The sequence below is a fragment of the Pseudophryne corroboree genome, chromosome 10, assembly GCF_028390025.1.
Source record: "Pseudophryne corroboree isolate aPseCor3 chromosome 10, aPseCor3.hap2, whole genome shotgun sequence".
NCBI classification, from domain to species: domain Eukaryota; kingdom Metazoa; phylum Chordata; class Amphibia; order Anura; family Myobatrachidae; genus Pseudophryne; species Pseudophryne corroboree.
The window spans coordinates 320,010,281-320,038,273 of NC_086453.1; the positions used below are offsets into that span (position 1 = coordinate 320,010,281).

The 27,993-nt window shown below is 46.0% G+C and overlaps 1 protein-coding gene and 1 long non-coding RNA gene across 3 annotated transcripts in view; one reads left to right on the forward strand and one right to left on the reverse strand.

The window, feature by feature from the left end:
- The window catches only part of LOC134966624 (uncharacterized), a 355,275-nt gene that overhangs the window by 303,323 nt on the left and 23,959 nt on the right, over window positions 1-27,993 (reverse strand). Inside the window, exon 2 of the long non-coding RNA XR_010188680.1 lies at window positions 1,808-1,872. This is a non-coding gene — a long non-coding RNA (uncharacterized LOC134966624). The remainder of the gene's footprint in view (window positions 1-1,807; window positions 1,873-27,993) is intronic.
- On the forward strand, window positions 143-27,936 carry THY1 (Thy-1 cell surface antigen). 2 transcript variants are annotated; one of them, XR_010188677.1, is made up of 5 exons: window positions 143-229; window positions 10,705-10,760; window positions 20,596-20,943; window positions 25,237-25,413; window positions 27,722-27,936. XR_010188677.1 is itself a non-coding variant. In XM_063943515.1 (4 exons), the coding sequence occupies exons 2-4, from the start codon at window positions 10,724-10,726 to the stop codon at window positions 25,347-25,349; spliced, it is 498 nt and encodes a 165-aa protein (XP_063799585.1). In that variant the 5' UTR covers window positions 143-229; window positions 10,705-10,723; the 3' UTR covers window positions 25,350-26,525. The 2 variants fall into 2 exon arrangements, 1 of the variants encoding a protein (XP_063799585.1); XM_063943515.1 differs by lacking the exon at window positions 27,722-27,936 and having other exon boundaries at window positions 25,237-26,525.

The following is a 27,993-nucleotide window of genomic DNA, read 5'->3' on the forward strand; positions in this document are numbered from 1 at the left end:
AAATATCGTTCTCACTAGATAAATAATATATTGCTACGGCCTGACATTTTACAGCTTGTTGAGAAAGTTCCCAGCCATTGCAAATAGCACACTCCACCTCCTTCTCTGCTGTTTGGAAGTGATCCAGGATTCCCTCCCCTTACTGCAGTAAGAGCTGTACATTGCGGCAGAGGGAGGTTGCTGTCTGACTGCTGCTGCAGGGATCCGGTGAACACACTCAGGGAAGAAGGTAAAGCATCCTTTTAGCAAGCAGGAGCAAAGATGCATGCAGGTCTTTACTCAAAGTGGACAAGTGACGAGCACAGGCATTCATACAGTATATGGAGAGTTTTTATATACAGACGCACAGGTCATGACACTAATTTGGTGATGGATGTGGTAGTTGTGTATTTTTATTTATTTATTTTCCTTTTTAAAAATTGCACAAATGTAAATAAAGTATTACTGCATGAGACAAAGACATATTGGCTGGATGCACATTAACAGACTGGAAAGATACAAATCATTTAGAATATATTATGTGAAAGTTAACTGAAGGGGGAATGGCGTAATCAGGCATTTGGAATATTTGGAGAGACCCCACCCTTGTGTGTAGCTAAACCAGTGATGCTGCGTTGAAATGTTGCAAATAAGTAAAAGGAACAGAAGTCTATTAGGAACAGATCTACCAGGAAAAGTGACACATTGCAATATGGTAAAGTTTCAAGTAAATGAGAAATAATACAATGTGTGAGATGTTGCATCTGAATACTTATGCTGTACACAAATTGGGGACATCATTCAAGAACGACAATGAACTGAAATAACACATCTCTCCTTCACTGTTATCTGGACAGATAAAGGTTGTTGTGTTTAGTTCTATAATCACTGTATTACAAAAGTGTAAGTTCTCTGCAAATGAAACCATCATTTTATTCTGTTAGTATAATCAGATCCCTTGCTGTCCTGATTTCTATCAGGCTGGAATAATGATTTATAGTGGATGAAAGGGAGTATCCCAAACAGTATGTATTGTTTCTCTTTGTTAATGATTTCTACACAGACTGTGACGCTGCTAACATTTGGTCCTGCCTGATAAAATATTAAATATTTATGTGAAAGGGCATCAAGAATCGATTGTCTCTCTGTAATGTACAATAAATATTTTAGATTTCTGTTTATGCAGACAAATATATATATATATATATATATATATATATATATATATTTATATATATATAAAAAAACATTTTTATGGCAAAGTAATTTTTTTTAACGTCAACATTTTTCTATTTTTTTTTTAGCCATACCAAAGATATTTTTTGAAGAAATATTGCATACTTCCCTACACAAATTTTAATTAGCTAATTTATGCGTCTCATGTAAATTTCCAAAATGTACCAAATTCCAAACTTTTACAACTAATTACATAATCTCTAATTTATAGCGACCACATTAACATGTATAGGAAAAGTACAGATATTTGACAATTTCCATCAGTATGGCAGCAATTTCACACAAAAAAATCTATGGACTAAAGATGGAAACAAGACTAGTTTTAGCACTGAGAGCAGGGGCATATATATAATGGGTGCAGGGTGTGGGGCGCGCACTAAGCAGAGCAGCTAGTGAAGCGAGCCCGCAAGGGTACTTTTCGGGTACCCTGTTCGGCCGCAGCTCCTCCCCTAGTGACGTCAGAATGTCCCTTCTCCCACTCCGATTTAGAACCAACCTTAGTGGATTACGGAGCATGTATTGAGTTGGATGGAGTTTGCATCTAAATCACAAGTACAAGTTGTGGCTGGAAAACAATGTAGATTCCGCTTACCTTTCAGTACTGTCCGTATAAGCAGGATGTGGTCAGTCAGGGGAGCACATGCACCTGTTTTACCCCTGCAGAGAATAGTAGAATATGTGCATAGCTTTAGCCAGAAAGTGAGGCTTCAGAGTGGTAATAGTCAATGTTTAAATGACAGTACATAATTCATACACAATATAGGGGGACATTCAGACCCTGCCGCTTATGCAGCCCGCAGCGCAGTTTGCTGAAATTGGTAAACTGCACATGCGCAGTGGCCGCACTGTGGCTGTGCGGACTTACACTTTACGGTTGCATCCCCAATGGATGCGCCCGCAATGTGAATGACAGCGGCGGACATTCGAGGGGTGGCAATGCGGCATTGAGGGGGGAGTGGGGCAGGCCGGGACCGTTTTCGGAGCGGCTGCGTGACGTCACACGCAGCCGCTCTGAGAAACAAAAATGGCAACTGTCCGCTTGACAGCGCAGCTAGGGGTCAACCTTAGTTCCGATGTGTCTGCAATTTAATTGCGGGTGCATCGGGACGCAACCTCAGACATGCTGGATGGCCTTGCCCTGTGCTGGGCAGCCTCCAGCATGTGCGGAGATGAACGCAGATCTGGCTGTGTATGCAGCGAACCGCGATCATCTCAGAATATAGCCCATAGTACTACTGGCGTATCTATAATGGGTGGTGTGTGCCCCTGGGACCAAAGGGGGCCCACACTGCACACACTGCACACACTGCACACATTTTTTCTAGACTTACCTTTCCGGCGTCCATCGATGACCGTGTGGGCCCCCTCCTCTCCCATAGCCTACACCGCCGATGCTAGTGCACTGACCACTAGAGACTCTGGCACAGTGGCAGAGTCTACAGCGCATGCACAGGACTCCAAAAAAATGGTGCAGCGGCCATTTTTTCAGCGTCCTGCACATGCGCTGTAGACTTTGGCACTGTGCCAGAGTCTCAGTGCTCAGAGCGCTAGCAGCGGCGCTGCCGGCTACGGGAGAGGAGGGGCCCACACACGGAGTCTGCACACGGGTAACCACCTCTCACTGAATGCAGCAGGTCCCCATTATTACACTCTCACTCACTGACCACATTTTATAATACCTATTATCATATCTCCCAACTGCCCCAATTTTGGCAGGACAGTCCCATTTTTTGCGACTGTCCTGCTGTCCCACAGGTGGGCCGTAGTGTCCCGCGGTGGGGGAAAGGGGCAGTTGGGAGACCCTCTCTCACTCGCTAAGCAGAGCAGCGGTGAATAGACGCTACGTGCATTCGCACAGCGCCGGTTCACTGGGAAAGAGGGACAGGGGGCATGCCAGCAGCTCACAGAACGCTTGGCATGCCCCCCACAGCTGTGAAAATGGGGGTGTGACTCGCGATCACGGCACTCCCATGAGCCATGCCCCCTACCCACAAGGCCATGCCCCCTATCTTCGGCGCACGTCTTTTTCCCTCCTCCCAACTTTCTAAAGTTGGGAGGGATGCATTATTACACCCCTCAGTCAGTGACTGTATTGATTATATAACAGTGCCCCCCACACCCCCGGTCACTTATTGTAGTGTCTGCTACAATCAGTGAGGAGGTGGTCAGGGGGGGTATTTATATACGATAGAGTCACACTAAAGGCACTAATATATATCATCAATACAGTCACTGGCTGGCGGGTGCAATAATGGGTATTATAAGGGATGAGGGACCTGCTAATAGGGGATGGGTACGTCCCACAAACAGTGGGGATGAATGGGCGGGGGGGGGCAGGCACTGATATGTAATGCAGGCACCCATAGCTTATAATACCATACCTTACAACTGTCCCTATATTAGCAGGAAGGTCCCTATTTTTGGAACTGTTCCACCCATGGGCTGCAGTGTTCTGCGGTGGATGGTGGTGTTGGGGGGGGGGGGGGGGGAGTGTAGATGGGAGGCCCCCTATTCACAGGAGACAGGGGTGCTGGGGTCATGACAGCAGCTCATTGAGCGCTGGGCATGCACCTTCAATGATGAAAACGGGAGACATGGCTCAAGATCGCGCCATTCCTGTAAAGCCACGCTCCCTTTTGTCAAGGTCACACAGCCTTTGCAATTTCATACAACATCCACCTACTTCAAATTCCAATCAGGCAGGGGTGGGGGGAAGGGTGGGCGGACAGTGTTATTTTAAGTAAAGTGTATAACCGTGCTGCTTGCACCAAAACTGCTCATCATACATAGCATTAATATTATTATTATTATTATTATTATTATTATTATTATTGTGGGTCATTCCGAGTTGTTCGCTCGCTAGCAGATTTTAGCAGCATTGCACACGCTAGGCCTCCGCCCTCTGGGAGTGTATCTTAGCTTAGCAGAATTGCGAACGAAAGATTAGCAGAATTGCGAATAGAAAATTCTTTGCAGTTTCTGAGTAGCTCGAGACTTACTCCTACACTGCGATCAGCTCAGCCCGTTTCGTTCCTAGTTTGACGTCACACACACGCCCTGCGTTCGGCCAGCCACTCCCCCGTTTCTCCAGACACTCCTGCGTTTTATCCTGGCACGCCTGCGTTTTTCCGCACACTCCCAGAAAACGGCCAGTTTCCGCCCAGAAACACCCACTTCCTGTCAATCACACTCTGATCACTTCAACGATGGATAATCTTAGTTCGGACGTGAGTAAATCTACTAAGTTTTGAGCTAAAATACTTAACGCATGCGTACTGCGTACCATGCGCATGCGCATTTTCGCCTTAATCGCTCCGTTGCGAAAATCCTTTATTTATATGGCACTACAAGGGATCTGCAGCACCCAACACAGGAAAACAGTGACTTATAGGCCCTACACATGCCGATTTGTTTGAAAGATATGAACGATCTCGTTCATAAATGAACGAGAACTCGTTCATATCTTTCAGTGTGGAGGCTCCAGCGATGAACGATGCGCGGCCCCGCGCTCATTCATCGCTGGTCCCCCGTCGGCTGTGCATGCAGGCCAATATGGACGATCTCGTCCATATTTGCCTGCACTTCAATGGAGCTGCGTGACGGGGGGAGTGAAGAAACTTCACTCCCCCCGTCACTGCCCCCGCCCCCCCGCCGCCGGGTCGCTCGTCGGCCGTATCCGCCGTCGGGCAGTTTGGCAGCGGATCGGCCAGTGTGTAGGGCCCATTACAGCTGAAGATAATATAGGACAAGCAAAGGGTAAATAAACATAGCTACAGCAGCAGACGACACTGACATAAGGATCAGGGTAGCAGAAAACCGTGGGGATTGGTGCCGTCGAAGATGGTTTAAGTAAGAGAATGATAAGCATATGGGGAAGAGGGCCTTGCTCGTGAGAGCTTACATTCTAAAGGCGGATTTACCTGTGCTTGATTATTTGAACTTTACAGGGTGTTCAAACACACTGTAATTCACCATGTTTTAAGTTCTAACACCAGCACAGAAAAAATGGATATACCACAAATAATAAGAATTTACTTACCGATAATTCTATTTCTCATAGTCCGTAGTGGATGCTGGGGACTCCGTAAGGACCATGGGGAATAGCGGCTCCGCAGGAGACTGGGCACATCTAACGAAAGCTTTAGGACTATCTGGTGTGCACTGGCTCCTCCCCCTATGACCCTCCTCCAAGCCTCAGTTAGGATACTGTGCCCGGACGAGCGTACACAATAAGGAAGGATTTTGAATCCCGGGTAAGACTCATACCAGCCACACCAATCACACCGTATAACCTGTGATCTGAACCCAGTTAACAGCATGATAACAGAGGAGCCTCTGAAAGATGGCTCACAACAATAATAACCCGATTTTTGTAACAATAACTATGTACAAGTATTGCAGACAATCCGCACTTGGGATGGGCGCCCAGCATCCACTACGGACTATGAGAAATAGAATTATCGGTAAGTAAATTCTTATTTTCTCTAACGTCCTAAGTGGATGCTGGGGACTCCGTAAGGACCATGGGGATTATACCAAAGCTCCCAAACGGGCGGGAGAGTGCGGATGACTCTGCAGCACCAAATGAGAGAACTCCAGGTCCTCCTCAGCCAGGATATCAATTTTGTAGAATTTTACAAACGTATATTTGCTCCTGACCAAGTAGCTGCTCGGCAAAGTTGTAAAGCCGAGACCCCTCGGGCAGCCGCCCAAGATGAGCCCACCTTCCTTGTGGAGTGGGCATTTACAGATTTTTGGCTGTGGCAGGCCTGCCACAGAATGTGCAAGCTGAATTGTACTACAAATCCAACGAGCAATAGTCTGCTTAGAAGCAGGAGCACCCAGCTTGTTGGGTGCACACAGGATAAACAGCGAGTCAGATTTCCTGACTCCAGCCGTCCTGGAAACATATATTTTCAGGGCACTGACAACGTCTAGCAACTTGGAGGCCTCCAAGTCCCTAGTAGCCGCAGGCACCACCAATAGGTTGGTTCAGGTGAGACGCTGAAACCACCTTGGGGAGAAACTGAGAACGAGTCCTCAATTCCGCCCTGTCCGAATGGAAAATCAGATAAGGGCTTTTTCAGGATAAAGCCGCCAATTCTGACACGCGCCTTGCCCAGGCCAGGGCCAACAGCATGACCACTTTCCATGTGAGATATTTTAACTCCACAGATTTAAGTGGTTCAAACCAATGTGACTTTTGGAACCCAAAACTACATTGAGATCCCAAAGTGCCACTGGAGGCACAAAAGGAGGCTGTATATGCAGTACCCCTTTTACAACGTCTGAACTTCAGGGACTGAAGCTAGTTCTTTTTTCCTTCAGGATCCGGCATTCAACCGCCATGCCGTCAAACGCAGCCGCGGTAAGTCTTGGAACAGACAGGGTCCTTGCTGGAGCAGGTCCCTTCTTAGAGGTAGAGGCCACGGATCCTCCGTGAGCATCTCCTGAAGTTCCGGTTACCAAGTCCTTCTTGGCCAATCCGGAACCACGAATATAGTGCTTACTCCTCTCCATCTTATCAATCTCAGTACCTTGGGTATGAGAGGCAGAGGAGGGAACACATACCCTGACTGGTACACCCACGGTGTTACCAGAGCGTCTACAGCTTATTGCCTGAGGGTCCCTGGACCTGGCGCAATACCTGTCGAGTTTTTAATCATGTGGAAGACTTCTGGGTGAAGTCCCCACTCTCCCGGGTGGAGGTCGTGCTGAGGAAGTCTGCTTCCCAGTTGTCCACTCCCGGAATGAATACTGCTGACAGTGCTATCACATGATTTTCCGCCCAGCGAAGAATCCTTGCAGCTTCTGCCATTGCCCTCCTGCTTCTTGTGCCACCCTGTCTGTTTACGTGGGTGACTGCCGTGATGTTGTCCGACTGGATCAACACCGGCTGACCTTGAAGCAGAGGTCTTGCTAAGCTTAGAGCATTGTAAATGTCCCTTAGCTTCAGGATATTTATGTGAAGTCATGTCTCCAGGCTTGACCATAAGCCCTGGATATTCCTTCCCTGTGTGACTGCTCCCCAGCCTCGCAGGCTGGCATCCGTGGTCACCAGGACCCAGTCCTGAATGCCTAATCTGCGGCCCTCTAGAAGATGAGCACTCTGCAACCACCACAGGAGGGACACCCTTGTCCTTGGTGACAGGGTTATCCGCTGATGCATCTGAAGATGCGACCCGGACCATTTGTCCAGCAGGTCCCACTGGTGCGTGGAATCTGTCGAATGGGATTGCTTCGTAGGAAGCCACCATTTTACCCAGAACCCTTGTGCATTGATGCACTGAGACTTGGCTCGGTTTTAGGAGGTTCCTGACTAGCTCGGATAACTCCCTGGCTTTCTCCTCCGGGAGAAACACCTTTTTCTGGACTGTGTCCAGGATCATCCCTAGGAACAGAAGACACGTCGTCGGAACCAGGTGCGATTTTGGAATATTGAGAATCCAATCGTGCTGCCGCAACACTACCTGAGATAGTGCTACACCGACCTCCAACTGTTCCCTGGATCTTACCCTTATCAGGGAATTGTCCAAGTAAGGGATAACTAAAATTCACTTCCTTCGAAGGAATATCATCATTTCGGCCATTACCTTGGTAAAGACCCGGGGTGCCGTGGACCATCCATACGGCAGCGTCTGAACTGATAGTGACAGTTCTGTACCATAAACCTGAGGTACCCTTGGTGAGAAGGGTAAATTTTGACATGAAGGTAAGCATCCTTGATGTCCTGAGACATCATGTAGTCCCCTTCTTCCAGGTTCGCAATCACTGCTCTGAGTGACTCAATCTTGAATTTGAACCTCTGTATGTAAGTGTTCAAAGATTTTAGATTTAGAATCGGTCTCACCGAGCCGTCCGGCTTCGGTACCACAACAGTGTGGAATAATACCCCGTTCCCTGTTGCAGGAGGGGTATCTTGATTATCACCTGCTGGGAATACAGCTTGTGAATGGCTTCCAAAACTGTCTCCCTGTCAGAAGGAGACATCGGTAAAGCCGACTTTAGGAAACGGCGAGGGGGAGACGTCTCGAATTCTAATTTGTACCCCTGAGATATCACCTGAAGGATCCAGGGGTCTGCTTGCGAGTGAGCCCACTGCGCGCTGAAATTCATTGAGACGGGCCCCCCACCGTGCCTGATTCTGCTTGTAAAGCCCCAGCGTATACTGAGGGCTTGGCAGAGGCGGGAGAGGGTTTCTGTTCCTGGGAACTGGCTGATTTCTGCAGCCTTTTTCCTCTCCCTCTGTCACGGGGCAGAAATGAGGAACCTTGTCCACGAAAAGACTGCGCCTGATAATACGGCGTCTTCTTATGTTGAGAGGCGACCTGGGGTACAAACGTGGAATTCCCAGCTGTTGCCGTGGCCACCAGGTCTGAAAGACCGACCCCAATAACTCCTCCCCTTAATAAAGCAATACTTCCAAATGCCGTTTGGAATACGCATCACCTGACCACTGACGTGTCCATAACCCTCTACTGGTAGAAATGGACAACGCGCTTAGACTTGATGCCAGTCGGCAAATATTCCGCTGTGCATCACGCATATATAGAAATGCATCTTTTAAATGCTCTATAGGCAAAAATATACTGTCCCTATCTAGGGTATCAATATTTTCAGTCAGGGAATCCGACCACGCCAACCCAGCACTGCACATCCAGGCTGAGGCGATTGCTGGTCGCAGTATAACACCAGTATGTGTGTAAATACCTTTTAGGATACCCTCCTGCTTTCTATCAGCAGGATCCTTAAGGGCGGCCATCTCAGGCGAAGGTAGAGCCCTTACAAGCGTGTGAGCGCTTTATCCACCCTAGGGGGTGTTTCCCAACGCACCCTAACCTCTGGCGGGAAAGGATATAATGCCAATAACATTTTAGAAATTATCAGTTGTTATCGGGGGAAACCCACGCATCATCACACACCTCATTTAATTTCTCAGATTCAGGAAAACTACAGGTAGTTTTTCCTCACCGAACATAATACCCCTTTTTTGGTGGTACTCGTATTATCAGAAATGTGTAAAACATTTTTCATTGCCTCAATCATGTAACGTGTGGCCCTACTGGAAGTCACATTCGTCTCTTCACCGTCGACACTGGAGTCAGTATCCGTGTCGGCGTCTATATCTGCCATCTGAGGTAACGGGCGCTTTAGAGCCCCTGACGGCCTATGAGACGTCTGGACAGGCACAAGCTGAGTAGCCGGCTGTCTCATGTCAACCACTGTCTTTTATACAGAGCTGACACTGTCACGTAATTCCTTCCAACAGTTCATCCACTCAGGTGTCGACCCCCTAGGGGGTGACATCACTATTACAGGCAATCTGCTCCGTCTCCACATCATTTTTCTCCTCATACATGTCGACACAAAAGTACCGACATACAGCACACACACAGGGAATGCTCTGATAGAGGACAGGACCCCACTAGCCCTTTGGGGAGACAGAGGGAGAGTTTGCCAGCACACACCAGAGCGCTATATATATACAGGGATAACCTTATATAAGTGTTTTTCCCCTTATAGCTGCTGTATAGTTAATACTGCGCCTAATTAGTGCCCCCCTCTCTTTTTTTAACCCTTTCTGTAGTGTAGTGACTGCAGGGGAGAGACAGGGAGCTTCCCTCCAACGGAGCTGTGAGGGAAAATGGCGCCAGTGTGCTGAGGAGATAGGCTCCGCCCCTTTTTCGCGGACTTTTCTCCTGCTTTTTTATGGATTCTGGCAGGGGTTAAATGCATCCATATAGCCCAGGAGCTATATGTGATGCATTTTTTTTGCCATCCAAGGTGTTTTTATTGCGTCTCAGGGCGCCCCCCCCCCCCAGCGCCCTGCACCCTCAGTGACCGAAGTGTGAAGTGTGCTGAGAGCAATGGCGCACAGCTGCAGTGCTGTGCCCTACCTTGTTGAAGACAGGACGTCTTCTGCCGCCGATTTTCCGGACCTCTTCTGCCTTCTGGCTCTGTAAGGGGGCCGGCGGCGCGGCTCTGGGACCCATCCAAGCTGGGCCTGTGATCGTCCCTCTGGAGATAATGTCCAGTAGCCTAAGAAGCCCAATCCACTCTGCACGCAGGTGAGTTCGCTTCTTCTCCCCTTAGTCCCTCGATGTAGTGAGCCTGTTGCCAGCAGGTCTCACTGAAAATAAAAAACCTAATCTAAAACTTTCACTAAGAAGCTCAGGAGAGCCCCTAGTGTGCACCCTTCTCGTTCGGGCACAGAGATCTAACTGAGGCTTGGAGGAGGGTCATAGGGGGAGGAGCCAGTGCACACCAGATAGTCCTAAAGCTTTCTTTAGATGTGCCCAGTCTCCTGCGGAGCCGCTATTCCCCATGGTCCTTACGGAGTCCCCAGCATCCACTTAGGACGTTAGAGAAATTGTTTAATAAATATGCCCCTTATGCTTTTATCTCCATTGACCCTCACCTATTCTGTCTGGTCACAGGCTGCTCTGCATAAGTGATTTATATTATTTAATATTTGCTTTTTATTCACAGGTGCCAATAAAGAAGAACAATGAATTACATACTGCCATTGGGGATATTTTTTACTGGTAAGTATCAGAACAACTAATGTAAAGTTCTTATTAAGCATTACGGATCATTTAAGTACCCCTGAAAGTGCTACCGGCAGGGGCATAGCCAGAACTTTGTGGGCCCCATAGCAACATTTTGAAGGGGCTCCTAAAGAGACACTTCTCTGCAGCAGTTGTTAATTTTATGCCCTATAATGGTGCCCTAGTTCATTTTCTTAACCACAGCAGTAAATCCTTATTTAATGTTATGCAAATAATAGTGCCCTAGTTTTTTTTATGAATCACAGTAGTGCTTAAGTTGACCCTATGGGGGTTATTCCTAGTTGTTCGCTCGCTAGCTGCTTTTAGCAGCATTGCACACGCTAAGCCGCCGCCCTCTGGGAGTGTATCGTAGCTTAGCAGAATTGCGAACGAAAGATTCGCAGAATAGCGAAAAGAAATTTCTTAGCAGTTTCTGAGTAGCTCGAGACTTATTCACAAATAGCGATCAGTTCAGTCAGTTTCGTTCCTGGTTTGACGTCACACTCACGCCCAGCGTTCACCCAGCCACTCCCCCGTTTCTCCAGACACTCCCGCATTTTTCCATGGCACGCCTGCGTTTTTCCGCACACTCCCAGAAAACGGTCAGTTTCCGCCCAGAAACACCCACTTCCTGTCAATCACACTACGATCACTTCAATGAGGAAAAATCTTCGTTCGGGCGTGAGTAAATCTACTAAATTTTGTGTTAAAATACTAACCGCATGCGCACTGCGAACCATGCGCATGCGCATTTATGCCTTAATCGCTCGGTTGGGAAAATCGGCAACGAGCGAACAACTCGGAATGACCCCCTATGTCACATTTCAGAGCTGCCAGTACTAGAGATGAGCGGGTTCGGTGAGATCCGAACCCCCCCGAACTTCACGTGGTTTACACGGGTCCGTGGCAGCCTCGGTTCTTCCCGCCTAACGCAAAACCCGAACGGGGGAAAACGTCATCATCCCGCTGTCGGATTCTCGCAAGATTCGTATTCCATATAAAGAGCTGCGCGTCGCCGCCATTTTCACTTGTGCATTGTCGATTGAGCGGAGAGGACGTGGCTACGTTCTCTGCCTGAAAAGCTCAATATCTGTGCTCAGTGTGCTGCATTGTGGGGACCAGTATATAGTAGTACAGTGCTGCATTGTGGTGACCACCAGTATATAGTGGTCCAGTACAGTTGTCCATTGCTGTATCTTGCAGCTCAGTGTCAGACTTAGTTCTATTCTCCGGATCAGTGCTCAATATCTTTGATGCATTGTGGGGACCAGTATATAGTAGTACAGTGCTGCATTGTGGTGACCACCAGTATATAGTAGTACAGTACAGTTGTCCATTGCTGTATTTTGCAGCTCTGTGTCAGACTCAGTTCTCTTCTCCGGATCAGTGCTCAATATCTTTGCTGCATTGTGGGGAACAGTATATATAGTAGTACAGTGCTACATTGTGGTGACCACCAGTATATAGTAGTACAGTACAGTTGTCCATTGCTGTATCTTGCAGCTCTGTGTCAGACTCAGTTCTATTCTCCAGATCAGTGCTCAATATCTTTGCTGCATTGTGGGGACCAGTATATAGCAGTACAGTGCTGCATTGTGGTGACCACCAGTATATAGTAGTACAGTACAGTAGGCCATAGCGTTATCTTGCTGCACCATGTCACTTCTAGTATCCTGATCAGTGCTTAATATCTGTGCTCAGTGTCAGTGCTGCATTGTGGTGACCAGTATACTATAGTACAATAGTCCAGTGCTGTTCTCTCTGCTCAGTGTCAGTTCTCTGTAGTATCATCAGTGATCAGTATAATCAGTTCTCAGTATAATCAGTGCGCTGTTAGACGTGCGCCCGTTTTGCGCCATTAGTGCATTGGGATTTAGACAATTGATGTTATTGTGTTCCCGGTACAAAATCCCATCTAGATTCCACTTCACTAGGCAGGCTATAGCGAGATTTTACCAATTAATATCAGTGATTTATAATTATTAATTACAGTGATCTTGCCAAATAATACTAGTGATTTTGTCATTTTCTTCCAGTGATTTGGACCAATAATACCATTAATTAAAACAAATAATTAGTGATGTGCACCGGAAATTTTTCGGGTTTTGTGTTTTGGTTTTGGATTCGGTTCCGCGGCCGTGTTTAGGATTCGGACGCGTGTTGGCAAAACCTCCCTGAAATTTTTTTGTCGGATTCGGGTGTGTTTTGGATTCGGGTGTTTTTTTAAAAAAAAAAACCTAAAAAACAGCTTAAATCATAGAATTTGGGGGTCATTTTGATCCCATAGTATTATTAACCTCAATAACCATAATTTCCACTCATTTCCAGTCTATTCTGAACACCTCACACCTCACAATATTATTTTTAGTCCTAAAATTTGCACCGAGGTCGCTGGATGGCTAAGCTAAGTGACCTAAGTGGCCGACACAAACACCTGGCCCATTTAGGCGTGGCACTGCAGTGTCAGACAGGATGGCAGATTTAAAAAATAGTCCCCAAACAGCACATGATGCAAAGAAAAAAAGAGGTGCACAAAGGTCGCTGGATGGCTAAGCTAAGCGACCCAAGTGGCCGACACAAACACCAGGCCCATCTAGAAGTGGCACTGCAGTGTCAGACAGGATGGCAGATTTATAAAATAGTCCCCAAACAGCACATGATGCAAAGAAAAAAAGAGGTGCAATGAGGTAGCTGTGTGATTAAGCTAAGCGACACAAGTGGCCGACACAAACACCTGGCCCATCTAGGAGTGGCACTGCAGTTTTCTAGTGCTTCCATCCTCATGTGAATCTGAACCACTAGCCATGAACATAGGCCAGGGCCTCAGCTGTTCCTTGCCACTCCGTGCCGTAAATGGCATATTGGCAAGTTTGCGCTTCTCATCAGACGCTTTTAATTTTGATTTTTGGGTCATTTTACTGAACTTTTGTAGTATACTTGACGACACAGAGGTAGAGCAGTGGACTACTGTACCGTACTGCTATATATATATACTGGTGGTCACAGCAACATTCTGCACTGTCCCCTCCTACTATATACTGCGCACAACTAAAATGCAGCACAGGTATGGATGCATAGTATACTTGATGACACAGAGGTAGAGCAGTGGACTACTGTACATTACTGCTATATATATACTGGTGGTCACAGCAACATTCTGCACTGTTCCCTCCTACTATATACTGCACACAACTAAAATGCAGCACAGGTATGGATGCATAGTATACTTGACAACACAGAGGTAGAGCAGTGGACTACTGTACCGTACTGTTATATATATACTGGTGGTCACAGTAACATTCTGCACTGTCCCCTCCTACTATATACTGCACACAACTAAAATGCAGCACAGGTATGGATGCACAGTATACTTGACGACACAGAGGTAGAGCAGTGGACTACTGCACCGTACTGTTATATATATATACTGGTGGTCACAGCAACATTCTGCACTGTCCCCTCCTACTATATACTGCGCACAACCAAAATGCAGCCCAGGTATAGATGTATAGTATACTTGACGACACAGAGGTAGAGCAGTGGACTACTGTACCGTACTGCTATATATATATATATATATATATATATATACTGGTGGTCATAGCAACATTCTGCACTGTCCCCTCCTACTATATACTGCGCACAACTAAAATGCAGCACAGGTATGGATGCATAGTATACTTGATGACACAGAGGTAGAGCAGTGGACTACTGTACCGTACCGTTATATATATACTGGTGGTCACAGCAACATTCTGCACTGTCCCCTCCTACTATATACTGCGCACAACTAAAATGCAGCACAGGTATGGATGCATAGTATACTTGACGACACAGAGGTAGAGCAGTGGACTACTGTACTGTACTGCTATATATATACTGGTGGTCAGCAAAATTCTGCACTGTCCTCCTGCTATATATACTGCGCACAACTAAAATGCAGCACAGGTATGGATGGATAGTATACTTGACGACACAGAGGTAGAGCAGTGGACTACTGTACCGTACTGCTATATATATATACTGGTGGTCTCAGCAACATTCTGCACTGTCCCCTCCTACTATATATTGCACAAAACTAAAATGCAGCACAGGTATGGATGCATAGTATACTTGACGACACAGAGGTAGAGCAGTGGACTACTGTACCGTACTGCTATATATATACTGGTGGTCACAGCAACATTCTGCACTGTCCCCCCCTACTATATACTGTGCACAACTAAAATGCAGCAAAGGTATGGATGCATAGTATACTTGATGACACAGAGGTAGAGCAGTGGACTACTGTACCGTACTGCTATATATATACTGGTGGTCACAGCAACATTCTGCACTGTCCCCTCCTACTATATACTGTGCACAACTAAAATGCAGCACAGGTATGGATGCATAGTATACTTGACGACACAGAGGTAGAGCAGTGGACTACTGTACTGTACTGCTATATATATACTGGTGGTCACAGCAACATTCTGCACTGTCCCCTCCTACTAAATACTGCGCACAACTAAAATGCAGCACAGGTATGGATGGATAGTATACTTGACGACACAGAGGTAGAGCAGTGGACTACTGTACCGTACTGTTATATATATATACTGGTGGTCACAGCAATATTCTGCACTATCCCCTCCTACTATATACTGAGCACAACTAAAATGCAGCACACGTATAGATGCATAGTATACTTGACGACACAGAGGTAGAGCAGTGGACTACTGTACCGTACTGCTATATATATACTGGTGGTCATAGCAACATTCTGCACTGTCCCCTCCTACTATATACTGCGCACAACTAAAATGCAGCACAGGTATGGATGCATAGTATACTTGATGACACAGAGGTAGAGCAGTGGACTACTGTACCGTACCGTTATATATATACTGGTGGTCACAGCAACATTCTGCACTGTCTCCTCCTACTATATACTGCGCACAACTAAAATGCAGCATAGGTATGGATGCATAGTATACTTGACGACACAGAGGTAGAGCAGTGGACTACTGTACTGTACTGCTATATATATACTGGTGGTCAGCAAAATTCTGCACTGTCCTCCTGCTATATATACTGCGCACAACTAAAATGCAGCACAGGTATGGATGGATAGTATACTTGACGACACAGAGGTAGAGCAGTGGACTACTGTACCGTACTGCTATATATATATATATATATACTGGTGGTCTCAGCAACATTCTGCACTGTCCCCTCCTACTATATATTGCACACAACTAAAATGCAGCACAGGTATGGATGCATAGTATACTTGACGACACAGAGGTAGAGCAGTGGACTACTGTACCGTACTGCTATATATATACTGGTGGTCACAGCAACATTCTGCACTGTCCCCTCCTACTATATACTGTGCACAACTAAAATGCAGCAAAGGTATGGATGCATAGTATACTTGATGACACAGAGATAGAGCAGTGGACTACTGTACCGTACTGCTATATATATATATACTGGTGGTCACAGCAACATTCTGCACTGTCCCCTCCTACTATATACTGCACACAACTAAAATGCAGCACAGGTATGGATGCATAGTATACTTGACGACACAGAAGTAGAGCAGTGGACTACTGTACCGTACTGCTATATATATACTGGTGGTCACAGCAACATTCTGCACTGTCCCCTCCTACTATATACTGCTCACAACTAAAATGCAGCACAGGTATGGATGCATAGTATACTTGACGACACAGCGGTAGAGCAGTGGACTACTGTACCATACTGCTATATATATACTGGTGGTCAGCAAAATTCTGCACTGTCCTCCTAATATATATACTGCGCACAACTAAAATGCAGCACAGGTATGGATGGATAGTATACTTGACGACACAGTTGTAGAGCAGTGGACTACTGTACCATACTGCTATATTTATATATACTGGTGGTCAGCAAAATTCTGCACTGTCCTCCTACTATATACTACAATGCAGCACAGATATCGAGCGTTTTTCAGGCAGAGAAAGTAGATATTTTCAGCACACTGAGCACAGATATTTGCAAGCACACTGAGCACAGATATTTGCAGCACACTGAGCACAGATATTTGTAGCACATTGAACACAGAAACTGAGAGAACGCTGCACGTCCTCTCGCTATCATCTCTAATGCACGAGTGAAAATGGCAGCGACGCACGGCTCCTTATATAGAATACGAATCTCGCGAGAATCCGACAGCGGGATGATGACGTTCGGGCGCGCTCGGGTTAACCGAGCAAGGCGGGAAGATCTGAGTCTGCCTCGGAACCGTGTAAAATGGGTGAAGTTCGGGGGGATTCGGATCCCGAGGAACCGATCCCGCTCATCACTACAAATAATTCCTGTGATTTTGTCATTTTCTTCCAGTGATTTGGACCAATAATACCATTGATTAGAACAAATAATTCCTGTGATATTGAGGTGTTAGTGTCGCTTAGCTTAGCCATCCAGCGACCACAGTGCACCTCTTTTTCTCTTTTCTTTGCATCATGTGCTGTTTGGGGACTATTTTTTTAAGTGCCATCCTGTCTGACACTTCTATATATGTCCAGTGGTACTGCCGTTTGATATAATTCCCGACATTACTGCCATTTAATTCCAGTGATTTTGTCATTTTCTTCCAGTGATTTGGACCAATAATACCATTGATTAGAACGAATAATTCCAGTGATTTTGTCATTTTCTTCCAGTGATTTGGATTAATAATACCATTGATTAGAACGAATAATTCCAGTGATATTGAGGTGTTTGTGTCGCTTATCTTAGCCGTCCAGCGACCACAGTGCACCTCTTTTTCTCTTTTCTTTGAATTATGTGCTGTTTGGGGCCAATTTTTTTTAAGTGCCATCCTGTCTGACACTGCAGTGCCACTCCTAGATGGGCCAGGTGTTTGTGTCGGCCACTTGGGTCACTTAGCTTAGTCATCCAGCGACCTCGGTGCAAATTTTAGGACTAATAATAATATTGTAAGGTGTGAGGTGTTCAGAACAGACTGGAAATTAGTGGAAATTATGGTTATTGAGATTAATAACACTATAGGATCAAAATTACCCCCAAATTCTATGATTTAAGCTGTTTTTGAGGGGTTTTTGAAAAAAAAACACCCGAATCCAAAACACACCGGAATTTTAAGGGAGGTTTTGCCAAAACGCATCCGAATCCAAAACACGGCCGCGGAACCGAATCCAAAACCAAAACACAAAATCCAAAAAATTTCTTGTGCACATCACTAGCCAGTACACATTAAGCCGCACAGTATCCCCAATTCACATTATGATATATAGTGCTCCCCGTTCATACTGTGCCTCATTACAGTGCCCCGGTTCATATTATATAACATTAAAATGCCCTCCAGTTCATTTTATACCACACTACATTGAGCAGGTCCAGGGGCATACTGAGATATATTGCAGGCCTCGTGGAAAACATTTGAAAGGACCCCTATGTACCACCCAATGTCGAAAAATGTATATAACACATGTAACTTTTACAGTGAAGGTGGGCCCCTCTCAGCTCTGGGCCCCATAGCAGCTGCACTGCCTGCACCTATGGTAGCTATGCCCTTGGCTACCGGTAATGTTTTATGTGACAAGTGTATGGAAATGTCAGGCTAACGTATTTCAAGGTGCACACCCGATATTTCTCCTGAATTACTGCTTCCACTCATTTATGACTGAAACCTGTCATATGGATTGTTACATTACTTGTAATTTTTGTATGTATGGATGTGTTTATTAGAGATGCAACAAGACAGGACCTGGGGGTATATTTACTAAAAGTCGATTTAGGTCGATTTTGATAGATTTTTGGTAGATGTTTGATGGATTTTGTGTTTCAGGGTCTAAATGACATTTTTTACTTACAGATGATGTTTGACATTGTTTAAAAAAAATAAAAATAAAAATTCATCTGTTAGTAAATGTAGGATTTAGGGGTATATTTACTAAATGTCGAATTGGTGTCGATTTTTTGGTCGATTTTGTCTTTCTGGGTCTAAATTCCACATTTACGAACAGATTATTTTTGACATTTATTTTAAAACAATGTCAAAAATAATTTGTTAGTAAATGTGTGATTTATAAGTTGAAACACAGAATCGAACAAACAATGCGCCTTTTTTGCGGAGCCAGCTTTTCAGAAGTGCAACATTTTTCACACAGGACAGGCGGGAGGCCTGGGAGATGGAGCAGTCTGGTAGCTGTACCAGTGTTCTACACACACAGGGTGGTCTTCAGTTTGCCGGCTGTCGGGATCCCGGCGCACAGTATACCGACGCCGGGATCCCGACAGCCGGCATACCGACACTTTTTCTCCCTCTTGGGGGTCCACGACCCTCCTGAAGGGAGAATAAATAAGCCACCGTGCCTGCGGCGTGGCGAGCGCAGTGAGCCCGCAAGGGGCTCATTTGCGCTCGCCCAGCTGTCGGTATGCCGGCGGTCGGGGATTCCGGCGCCGGTATGCTGGTCGCCGGGAGCCCGGCCCACACACACATAGTTGCAGTACCTCCGCTGCTGTCTGTCCATCCCCCCCCCCCCCCCTCCCCGCTGAGGGCTGCAGTCACTGTCTGTAACACCACCAACACCAAGTTCTAAACCATTCCACCTGTGTGAATGCGTAAAATGCAGATTTAACCAATACTGAAAAGTGACTATAAATTTGTTTTACGGAAAGTAACGTGCCGCCACTCCTGATATGGTACGATTTAGGGGTCTATTCGTGTAGAAAATGAAAAGTGAATTGTTACTTACCATCACTTTGATAAGTAGCAATTCATGTATATTTACCCTTCCGACGATGTGATCCGGTATCCGGGTCTCCAGCGGTGCTGTCTTCTCCTGCAGTCCCCTCTGCGAAGCCGGTGGGACTCTTCTGTGCATGCGCCGGCGGCTCAGGTCAGGGGAGGTTGCAAGGGCTGCTGTGAGGTCAGGGGGTGGAGCTAGCACCGGGTGCCGTGCAGAGAGCAGGAAGCATCGACTCTCCCTGCAGTTAATGCACCACAGTTCAGATTACGCCATCCTGAGATGAGGAATCTAAACTCCATAGAGAAGCGGAAGGTAGAGCTTTCCGTTGTTTCATAAATCTCACTATACTAAAGTATGGTGATGCGATTCAGGCACGGAGCGGGGGTGCTGCTGGAGAAAAAAACTAAAAAGTTCCACAAAACAGAGATTTATGAATAGACCCCTTAGCGACAAGAGCTAGACTGTAGACCCAGGCCTTCATGCCTTTATCCAAATCACTGAGTGATTTTCATTATTATCTGACACCTCCAAAATCTAATGATGCTCATAATTAAACCATACTGTACTTGCCTACTTTTCCCCTCTGGAAGATACCAGGCAGGGGCGTTTTACCAGAGGAGGGGGCCCATATGCACCTCCAGTTGGGTCCCCACCTAGGCATGGTGCATTATTCTCCGGAAACATGTTTCCGGAGACCTGCGCAGGGGCACCATGGTGCCCGACATGTTCAGAAGACCAATTTGACTACTGCATATGTATGGTGGCCATTTTGGCTGCGATTTTTCACCACGCCTGCAGCTCCCGACGCGGGACTCTGTAAAGGTTAGTATTAAAATATGGGTGCGACGTGGGCCCCCTGGAACCAGGGGCCCACGTGCACCGCACACTTTGCACCCATACCCATTAAAGAAACGGCAATGATACCAGGAGGGAATGAAAGAGGGATTACATTTGTTATTGTTTTTATATGTGTTTTTGCTGTGGTTATGTAAATATTTGATTAAATTATTTTGTCGTTAATGCTGTAAATAAGAAAATGAAACTAATAATTACATTTTTGTTTACTTGTTTTCCTTGCTCAGTTTTGCAGGGATCCTGTGGTCAGAAAATCACACAGCTCACAGCCTGTATAAGTGGCCGCGGCCCGACGCTGCGCCTGGACTGCCGATATCTAAACAGTACTAACAACAAGCTACGCTATGAATTCAAGGTGAAGCGTAATGTACAGCCCGAGACCATCCTCAGTACCATAAACCTGAACTTCTTCAACGACAAATACCACAATCGAGCCAGCGTTTACACCGAGCGTGGCCTGGTCCAACTGCACATTCAGCGATTCAATGTCTCAGATGTAGGCCAATACACTTGTTCTTTAGACATTCCAAATGACTTCAGTATCAACCAAACATCCACCATCACTGTCCACAAAGGTGAGATAATAACGACTGTGAGGGAAGTGCATGAAATTATAGGCAAGCATGATTTATATATTTCTTTAATACCTTTTGTGCCCATTGCACACAGATAAAAATGCACAAAATACAGAGGTTCCAGCTTGTGAGCACTGACCTAAGGCAGGGGCGCATCAATAGAGGAGGAGGCCCGTGTGCAGTGTCGGACTGGGGCATGAAGGGCCCACCGGGGGAATGCAGTGATAGGGGCCTATAGTTAAGGGTGTGGCCAGCCTACAAATGGGGTGTGGCCAGCCTCCACAGAGGCTTGAAATACACAATAGTCTAGTGCAGTGTAATGCAACATATCTACCATGTATAATACAAGTGCACAGTCTGGAACCTGATCCCTAGAGGAAGGAGTGGGCACTCAGACAGTGGGGCCTACCGGTGGTTTCCCTGGTACCCCTGTGGGCCAGTCCGACCCTGCCCGTGTGCAGTCTCCGTCCGGGCCCCCTCATCTCTAGCCAGTAGAGCAATAGACTCTGGGCGCTAGGGTCAGTACTCAGTAGGAGTCCCAGAGTCTAGTGCGCATACAAATGGTGTGGCGGACATTTTTCCAGTGATTTTCTTACTGTGCATTTTCCTGGTGGTTTCTGCAGCGGTGTTGCTGCCGGCGCAGGACTCAGCAGAGTAAATATTGAAAAAGATTGGTGCAGGGTGTGCGATGTGGACCCACTTAGGCCCCGGGGGCCCGTGTGCACTTCACACACTGCACCCATTATAGATGCGCCAGTGTTTTTGAGGCTTATTCACTAAACTGAAGTTTACGCATATTGTAAGTAATGGGCCCATTCGTCATTAGTTGAAAACTGAAATTTTGTTTGTGTTTTCGACTGAGAGAACTTTTGCCATTTTCATGTGTTGTTGGTTCCGGGTTTTTCCCTTCAAACTAATTAGCAGTGATAGTGATAGTGTTTGTTTAGCAACTGCTTTTCGGAGCAGCTGTTCCTGCAATGAAGCAATACTGTTAGTGTTTTTCTTATATTACACAATCATCGCCATCTAATCAGATTTTATATTTGTCATTTCGAATTGGTTTGCTGCAGGAAATAAGACTGCCCTGTGATTTATTAAGCTCTAACTAACAGATGTGCGGGTATTCGTATTTCACTACATTTTATATGGAAAATTGAACTTTTACATTTATTGATAACTACGTCAAGACACTATTCTCTACTACTAACCAGTGACGTGCGGTGGGGTGCGGCAGGTGAGGCAGAGCCTTTCCTGTCATACTAACGTTTGTGCCAGAGTTTTGACTGTATAAAGTATATGAAAAAATACAAAGAATATGTTAGAAATATCTTCTTTGCAATATTCTAATACTTTTTATAGCCAAAACTCTGGAGTAAAAAGTCTATGGCAGGGGAGGCAGTGCCTCACCCTCCTATCTTGTCCGCACATCTCTGGTCAAAACTCACCAAATTTCCAGGAGTTTATACTGCTGCACCTGTGTATAATGCCCAGATGTACACTTTGGCTCAAAAAATTGCATGTAAATCTGGCTCTGGTTCTAGCCAGTGCCTTCTGAGCTATTTAGCTTACCGCACGTCCAGTGGCGTAAGTTCGTCCCAGTTGCCCGGAGGCAAAATAAATATTGGTGCCCCCCCTATTTCCTATATTAAGATAAATAAGAGTGTGTGTGTGTGTGTGTGTGTGTGTGTGTGTGTTCTTAAAAAAATGTACCGTATATATACTGTATTTATACATTTAATTGTCTTTTATTTTAAATCACACATTTCTTAGCAGTCATACCCAGGATTAGAAGCCATGACCTGTTACACTGACAGCAGATACTTTACTGATGGAGTTATTTGCTCCTGTACGGGAAGCATGAGAATTCTATATGAAGTTACGTGTAATTGTCAGAGAAGTAACTTCATATAGTTAAAATTCTCATATTTCCTATACAGGAGCAAATATCTTCATCAGTAAGGTGTCTGCTTCCAGTGTAATAGGTTGTGGTTTCTAATCCTGGCTGTGACACTTGTAAAATGTGTATCCACAGTATAATAAAGAGGGTGTGATGTGTAAGGTGCAGGGACCAGTGAGGAAGCGGGCCACTGAAGAGATAGTGGCAGCTATCACTTAACTTAATTCAATGGTGTCACAGAATAGGAGGAGAGGTGCCCCCTTCAGAGCAGGAGCCCGGCGGCAGGTGACTCCATTGCCTCCCAGAGATCTGCCTCTGCGCACGTCCTTGCTACTAACACTAATAAGCTGTATCTGTATGCTATCATGAACGCCATTTCATGACCTGTTCTGGGGACCATAAGCACCTGGAGGTGCTGTGTGACCACTCATAGCAGGAAGAATCTGCTGTTGTCATACAGTACTTCACCTTTGATTTGGAACCCGGTATCTTCACAGGGGCATTTTAAGACCGGAGGCAGCCTGTATACAAATTTCCCTGGGCCCCCTCTCTCCCTGGTGACAGGTTCTTCTGCACAGGTAAAATAGTTTCAGTTCTGCATCAGTATGACGCTAGTGCCATTTTGGTGACGTAATCACTGGAATTTTGGCGTGGATAGCTGCCAGGTAAGTAAATGCAGATGCCGCAGATAGTGGACCCCCATGTGCGCATGTGAAAGGGGGTGTCTCAGTGACACTATCAAAGAGGGTGACACCAAATTAGCAGAGCAGCTCTGCTATTTTGATGTCCCCTACTCAGATGGTGTCACCCAGTGTGGCTCGTACCACCGGCACACATAGACACGTTACCTTTTATACAACTTCAGTAACTCAAATAAAGATTGTGGAGAAAAGACCCTATTATGAGGGTTGAAATGTTACATGTGAAGGTTGAAAAATTACTGCATGATGGGGCTTTGCCATAAGGACACAATCTGTACAGTTTTGGGTCATCGGTTTCCAAGAAAAGTTATGAACCCCTAAGACAATCATCTGTGCAGGTATTTACTACTGACATGGGGGGAAGGGGGGAACTGAAGGTTGCGACAGCACAACACTGAGAATTGAATTCCTCACATAGGGTGTGATGTATCAAACCTTGGAGAGAGATAAAGTAATGACCAATCAGCTCCTGTCACTTTTCAAAAGCCTGTAACATGGCAGTTAGGACATGGTCACAACTAGGATGGGGCTAAGGGGTCACTTGCCCTGGGCGTTGGAATGGAGGGGGCGCTGATAAGCCTGAGATCTTGAGTCACTCACCAGAGTGAAGGAGAGCCACCTTTCCCTGCAGCCATCTGGAGGAGATGGCCGCACCCCAAGACCCCGTGGACAGAGTTACAGTGTCTGAAGGACAGCACAGTCCTGAGGACCCCAGTGTGTGGGGAACTGTCTCAGCCATTGCTGGGCTGCATAGGAGTGCCCAGGAGGACCACTGCTAGAAGAGCAGTGGTGTCGCAGAGGAGAAGGGACCGCAGGCTGAATAGAGACTGACAGGATGGATAACCCCGAGGCTGACTGGAACCGGCAGACGGAGCCAATGATGACTCATTTGATCCAAGACCCTGAGCAAGCCCTGTGGAGCAACCACTACAGGACCCGAGAAGGACCCCTGCCGGAGACAGCGCTGAGCCGGAGCCGGAAGGGACTTTGGGTGGAGCCTGTGAGGACAGCATCATTAAGACAGCCGATGGTGACTGGTTGGAGGGAGCAGCAAGGACCCTGGATCGAGTGCGCAGCACTGAAGAATGGAGGTGGCAGAAGCGCTGCAGTGTGGGGTGAGACCCAGACTAAACCTTCCGCTGCCTGTTCTGCCCTGTTAGCCCTTTCACTGTGCACTTTGCATGTTGAGGACAAAGTAAAGTAAAGGGTAGGCTCTCCTGTGTTATTTTCCTCACCTCAGAGCTCATTTTTATAAGGTTAGCAAGGGGATAGGTTCTTCTTTGCCCCTATGTTCACACTGTTTAGAAGTCTAAAAGGGTGTAGGTTCCCCTTCTTATGTGCCACATTGGTAAAGTCTAAAAGGGGGTAGGCTCCCCTGTTGTTCTCCCCTTCCCCATTGTTTCCGTTATACATAAGGGGATCATCTCCCCTTGTGGAACTAATCATATTGGCAGAAGTGGGGCATCACATAAAGATACAAGAGGGGTAGGGCACAGACTGCAGCAGGGAGGGGGGGAGTTTTCGGCCCTGGTTAGGAGCTGATCGGTCGCTACTTTATCTCTCTCTACAATGCTTCAAAGGGCATGTAATCCGCTGACTGCATTTGCGTATGTGATCGCACTGACATTAATAAAGACTGGAACCATTATTTCCTTATTTTTACTTATTTCTTTCTTTCTGTTTTTTTTTTAACAGACAAGCTGGAGAGGTGTGGAGGAGTCAGCACCCTCATGCTAAATACACCGTGGCCGCTTATCCTCTTCCTCTTGCTGCCATTACTCCAAGCCGGTGGCTTCTTATGTTTGTAAAGATCACACATTTTGAGAGAGAAGCTTTTCCAGTGTGGCTCAGACCGATGAGGGCTGCTTCCATGTAACTTCATGACCAATCCTTGTGTATTTGTCACTGTTGTCCCTGCCCCTATTTACAAATGTACCTGTAATAGGTTGTATAAATGTTGGCTGTTCTATAAGGAACATCACAAACCCATCAAACATCCAAGTACAGATGTGTTCTTTTTACTGTGGCCGCAATACGCCTCTCAGTGCGCTAGATCCCGTGTGCCTCACTACATCTTCTTCACTCAATGCATGCATCTTATTCCCATCAATACATCACTGTGAGCATTGTTAGCTTACACTGACCACTGGGGTTTTGACATTTGTACATCTGTGTCCGACTGGGTCTGTGGAGGAGATGTACTATGCCTTGGAGAGAGATAAAGTGAAGAGCGATAAGTTACCAGCCAATCAGCTCCTAACTGTCATGTCACAAGCTGTGTTTGAAAAATGACAGGAGCTGATTAGTTGGTAGTTTGTCTCTCTCCACTTTACCACTCTCCATGGCTTAGTACATATTCCTCTTAAAAAGGGTTCCGATACAAGCAACTGCGGCTTTTCCTCACGCCAAGTTCCGTTGTGCTGCATCTGCAACTTACGTGTGTAAAACCAATGCCTGGGCTATTAGGGGTCTATTCATGAAGCAGTGAAAAGGGTTGAAAAAAGGTCCAGGAGAGAAGTTGCCCATGGAAACCAATCAGCTTTAAAGTTGCCCATGGCAACCAATCAGCTTTGAAGGAAGCCTTTATGAAGTACATGCTATAAAATGTAAGGAAGATGCTGATTGGTTGCCATGGGCAACATCTCCACTGGTCTGTTTCTCCAGTGTTTTCACTGCTTCATGAATAAACCTATTAGTGTCACAGCCTAGTGTCTTTGGTAAACAGTGAGCAGCGTTTTGCTGCATCTGTGATGCAACTAAGATGCAAAATGGGTGGGATGTGTAAGTACAGTACGCTACACCTCTCAAAGCATCTCAGGCGCACCGCTAGTGTCTCTCGCCGAATGGCGTAAAGGCGAACAGTCTATGAAGGCACATCTGTACGGATAATTTTAAAAGCAACTGCCATGGAAGATTTGGTTATAATTAATAACAAAATTCCATGTTATCAATGTATTAATAAAGCTTATGTTAGCCATACAAAACTGTAACTTAAAATCTCCTTTGGATAAAGAAAAATATACTTTATGGATAAATATAATTTTAGAGCAGAGCTCTTCACTTCCAGTCCACAAACAGGTCATGTTATGATGATATTTATCTCTGGAAAATGTTGCTGATTAGTAAAGGGACCCGCGCCCAGTCCTCCTCCCAGAAGTCTTTCCTATCTCCCTAAGCGTGTGATCCATTGAGACCCACATCCTAGCTTTCTCACACATATTATGCAGATATGTATAGAAGAAGTAACCATATAAAGGAGATGTTTCTGACAGCTTTGGGGGTGGGGCAGACTCTCCGTGTTATTAGGCTCCACCCCCCATTGTGGTCATTTTTGCCCCGCCGCTTCCCTATAGATCAGAGATTCCCTATATTATTTCCCCATCCTACTCACTTCACTAGGAAGCAGGCGGGATGTGGGAGATCTGCCTAGTCTTCCAGGAGTGAGGGGGACTAACTGAAAAATCAGGAGTCTCCCACAACGTTTTGAGAGTAGGCACGTATGTCTTTGCTAAGTGACAGCTACATTCAGTGGCGTAAGTTCGTCCCAGTTGCCCGGAGGCAAGATAAATATTGGTGCCCCCCCCATTTCCTATACAAGATAAGTGTGTGTGTGTGTGTGTGTGTGTGTGTGTGACAGCAGACACTTTACTTGCCGAGCTACGTGTAATTGTCAGAGAAGTATCTTCATATAGTTAAAATTCTCATATTTCCTAAACAGGCACAAACAGCTTAATCAGTAAGGTGTCTGCTTCCAGTGTAATAGGTCATGGGTTCTAATCCTGGGTGTGACACTTGTAAAATGTGTATAATAAAGAGGGTGTGATTTGTAAGGTGCAGGGGCCAGTGAGGAAGTCGGCCACTGAAAAGATAGCGGCAGCTATCAATTAACTTAATTCACTGGTGTCACAGAATAGGAGGAGAGGTGCCCCCCTTCAGAGCAGGAGCCCGGCGGCAGATGACTCCGTTGCCTCCCAGAGTTCTGCCTCTGGCTACATTACACAATTGCTCTGAAGTGTGTACCTTCCCTTCCACCAGTGTCAATTATGTTATTACCTGAGAGTTCTAAGCATGTCGGGGATGGGACAGACTTTAGAAGATTAATTTATAGATCTTGTCAAATCAATTATTATAGTTAAAGATTGCAGATGGCACAGTACCACTATTTTTTGTTCTTTGACAGGACTAAAGAAGCTAGAGAATGGCTTATACAAAAGATCTGAAGCAAGAGGATGGGGCGGACCTGGAATTGCCAGGAGATGCTCCACAGTTATAACTGGATTGAAATGTTATTGTATTTTATCACTTTGCAGGTTTCAGATATTATCGCAGAACAGTTTTGAATCTTTGCTAATTTGATTTAGCGTTTTAAAGTTTTTAGGCTTGCCTTCAACACTGTTCACTGTGTTTGAGATTAATTGTTCACGTTTATAACATGCAGCTTCGGTTGACGAT

Coding starts and splice junctions, on each gene's coding strand:
- THY1 (XM_063943515.1), top strand. CDS start 10,724: ATGAATTACATACTGCCATTGGGGATATTTTTTACTG. Junction 10,761..20,595: donor ATTGGGGATATTTTTTACTG/GTAAGTATCAGA, acceptor TTCCTTGCTCAG/TTTTGCAGGGATCCTGTGGT. Junction 20,944..25,236: donor CACCATCACTGTCCACAAAG/GTGAGATAATAA, acceptor TTTTTTTAACAG/ACAAGCTGGAGAGGTGTGGA.